This window comes from Nematolebias whitei, chromosome 21 (genome assembly GCF_014905685.2).
Source record: "Nematolebias whitei isolate Nwh7 chromosome 21, NemWhi1, whole genome shotgun sequence".
Classification (NCBI taxonomy): Eukaryota; Metazoa; Chordata; class Actinopteri; order Cyprinodontiformes; family Rivulidae; genus Nematolebias; species Nematolebias whitei.
Genome location: NC_056518.1, coordinates 29,468,299 through 29,471,542, shown reverse-complemented (window position 1 = coordinate 29,471,542; position 3,244 = coordinate 29,468,299). Strand labels below are relative to the sequence as shown.

Sequence of the window (3,244 nt, the reverse complement as noted above, 5' to 3'; positions counted from 1 at the left end):
TGTGTGTGTGTGTGTGTGTGTATATATATATATATATATATATATATACACACACACACATATATATATATATATACCATACCCCTTCATGTCAAAGAGCAAATGGACAAATGGCTTCTTTTTCTCATAATCTACATAAGTAGAACCTTTAAAATGTGTCAGAACCTTTAACTCTGTTTCACTCAGATAAGAACAAAGAAGCAGATTTGAGTTTTTCTTCAACGTTTATTTAAATCTAAAGCTAACCCTAGCCTTTGGTTTAGTGTGTTGGGCTGATTTAAAGTCCAGAAGACACTGAAGTTATGTGCTTCTTCCAGATACACAGATGTTCTGGACGTGGTCCAGGCTGTGCTCTTTCATCCTGACCCAGCTGTGCGAGCCGGTTCCACCATCGGAGCAGTCACCGCCTGCGTGGACCCACTTTCTTCCTGCATGGAGCACAGGTATCGTTTCTTGGTTTGACTCTGCCATCCTCTGAGAGGCGAGTTTTTTTTTTTTAACTATAAACTGCTTTTTCAGGAAGCAGAACTTCTGGCATAAATAATGCCAACAAAATCAACCATTTGGCTGCATGTTTGGGTTCATGAAGGGATTCCATGGGTCTTAAAGGGATCTCCGTCTAGTTGGAACAAAACACTGAAACTGACAAACATTTGTTTCACTTAACAGACTCTAAAAATCCTGCAGGCTGTTCAGTTCTTGTTATTTTTATTGTCACATGGACGTCTCCACATTGTTACAATGCATTCTGGGTATAAGACATAGACAGATCGCTCCATCCAGCTTGAACGTTGGTACCTTTTGAACCGAAGTGCATCAACAGAGGAGAATGTAGAAATAACTGTCAGTGGCTGAAGATGATGAAGAGGAGGTGAACAGAAAAGCAGCTGTTGAGAGAGAAGATGCTGCAGAGAGCTCCGCTGTCTGTCCCCAGCTGCTCACCAATAAACACCAGAGCACGACGGAGGAGACGAGTTTCACACTACAATAAAACAGACTGAAAGCTGTTACACAAACCGGTTGATCCACTGAGAAGGTGCTTTTTATAAGACTGAGCTGAACGCAGCTCCTCACACTGAAGAAGTCTTTCAGATGAAAGACGAAACCTTTCTACAATTTTTTGTTTTTTGAACCCGCCCAGAGGACCAGACTTAACTTTTTTTTAGATTTTTCTACCTGAATTATTGAGCATGCATCAGGATATATTATACACACATCCATCCATCATCCAACCATCATACTTCCATCCATTTGTTCATCCATCTATCCATCCATCATCCATCTGTTCATCATCCATCCACCTGGCCCACAGAGTGATACAGAACAACCACACATTAATCAGCAGCGGTGACAGCAGCCCAGTTATTAGGCGTGTTCACGGCACCACCATTTTTTTTCATTTACCCATTATTTATACAGGAAGTCTCATTGTGTCACGAGAACTCATTTTCAAGAGAGACCTGTTTTTTGGGAGCAGATGGTGGGGGTTAAGGGTCTTGCTTAGGGGCCCAGAATGGGGCAAATGAGGGTGGAGGCAGGTGTGGGTGCTTCACCTTTTCCACCCACATTTTGATGTTGACGGTACAGGGAGTTGAACCTGCAACTTTCCGATCACAGGCCCATCTTCTCTAGCCTCTGCACCACCAACAACTTTGAGTAGACCAGAGAAACAACTTTTCAAAGGATCTTTGACGACTTCACATTTTGGCCTTGATACAGTATGTTGTAATTTCTCTATTTTACTAACAGGACGTGTGTAAAACTGACAGGTGGCAGAACTAAACGTGCAGTAGTTCAGTTTGCCAGCAGTTCAAGTGGTTCAGCTACAGCAGATCAGCGTGGATGTTTTTAAGTAACTAAATGTCACAGAAGGAGCTGAATGCTGATTAAATGTAAGTTTCCAGGACTGGGCTGCACTTTGAGGCCAGTAAAGCTGAAGCCTCGGTCTTTGTTTCCACAGAGGATCAGCCGTCTGTCCAATTCGCCTCTGCTTTTGTTGCAGGTTTTAGATGAAGCTTACCGAGCTTCTCACTGTCGTGGTCCGACTGAGCCGCAGTGACACGCCACTCCTGCTATTAGTCTGGTTTCCACTCCAGAGCCAAGATTAGCCGCTCGCTGTTCTTAGAAAAACAATCTGCAACGTCTCATTTTTAATATTTTACTCAGAACTCTTTCCATTCACAGGAATGTCTGTAATTTGGAGCTTTTAGGGATTTCATGTAAATATTCTACAACGTACAATCTAATGATGCTCAAGCTGCTGCCCCCGTGACCCGACTTAGGAATAAGCAGAAGTGGATGGATGGATGGATGGATGGATGGATGGATGGATGGATGGATGGATGGATGGACGGACGGACATTCTAATAATTCATTTAAACAAGAACTGGGAGCACGAGTTTGACTTTCTTGTGATTTTTTTCTATTTTAGTTTCACACAGTCTCCAACACACTCCCACTAATGTTTAGTTAGATGTCCCTCAGCAGGTCCCCTCAGGCTGTTTGTCTTCTTCTTGTGGTTCTTGGTTCTTGTTCCTGTTGGAGTTTGGTGGTTTTCTGCTTGGACCTGGTTTTAATCAGAGTCCATAAATTATCAGTCGGGTTCTGGTCTGGACTTTGGGAAAGCCAGTCCAAAAGCTGCATGTGAGCCTAATTTAACCAGTTCTGGTGTGTGTGGGATCATTGTCCTGTTGGACCCAAAGTTGCGTCCAACAGGACAATACAGGACACACAGTTCTGTGTCCACGTTTCAACCGCCCAGCTGTTGGTTGGAGGTGAAGCTGAAGAAGTTGGAGGTGGTCCTCCTCATTTTGGACCACAGCATGATGCTGCCACCACCGTGCCTGACAGCTGGTTCAGTGTTCTGAGGTCTGACTCCTCCAAACGGACTTCTTGTCTTTGTGTCCAAACTGCTCAGTCTTTGTCTCGTCTGACCATCAAACTTTTTCAGAAGACATTTGGCTTGTCCATCAAGCTTGAAAGTTAGTCTTTGAGGGAGGACAGACACACTGGTGGGCAGGAAAACTGGCCGACAGGGACACTGGTGGATGAAGTCGCTGATGGACAGGGACAAAGGAGGACAGGGACACTGGTGGGCAGGGACACTTGTGGACACGGACACAAATTTTTCATGGCAGCTTGAGTCTTTGTGGTTCTTGAGTTGTTCTTTCTGCCTGAGGGGGACAGATGAGGACAGATGAGGACTGAGGGGGACAGATGAGGACTGAGGGGGACAGATGAGGAC

General features: G+C 44.5%; 1 protein-coding gene across 1 annotated transcript in view; it reads left to right on the top strand.

The window, feature by feature from the left end:
* dnaaf9 (dynein axonemal assembly factor 9) overlaps positions 1-3,244 on the top strand; it is a 28,341-nt gene that overhangs the window by 17,941 nt on the left and 7,156 nt on the right. The window contains exon 28 of the mRNA XM_037695203.1: positions 318-443. Within this exon, the coding sequence (XP_037551131.1) occupies positions 318-443 (126 nt within the window). The remainder of the gene's footprint in view (positions 1-317; positions 444-3,244) is intronic.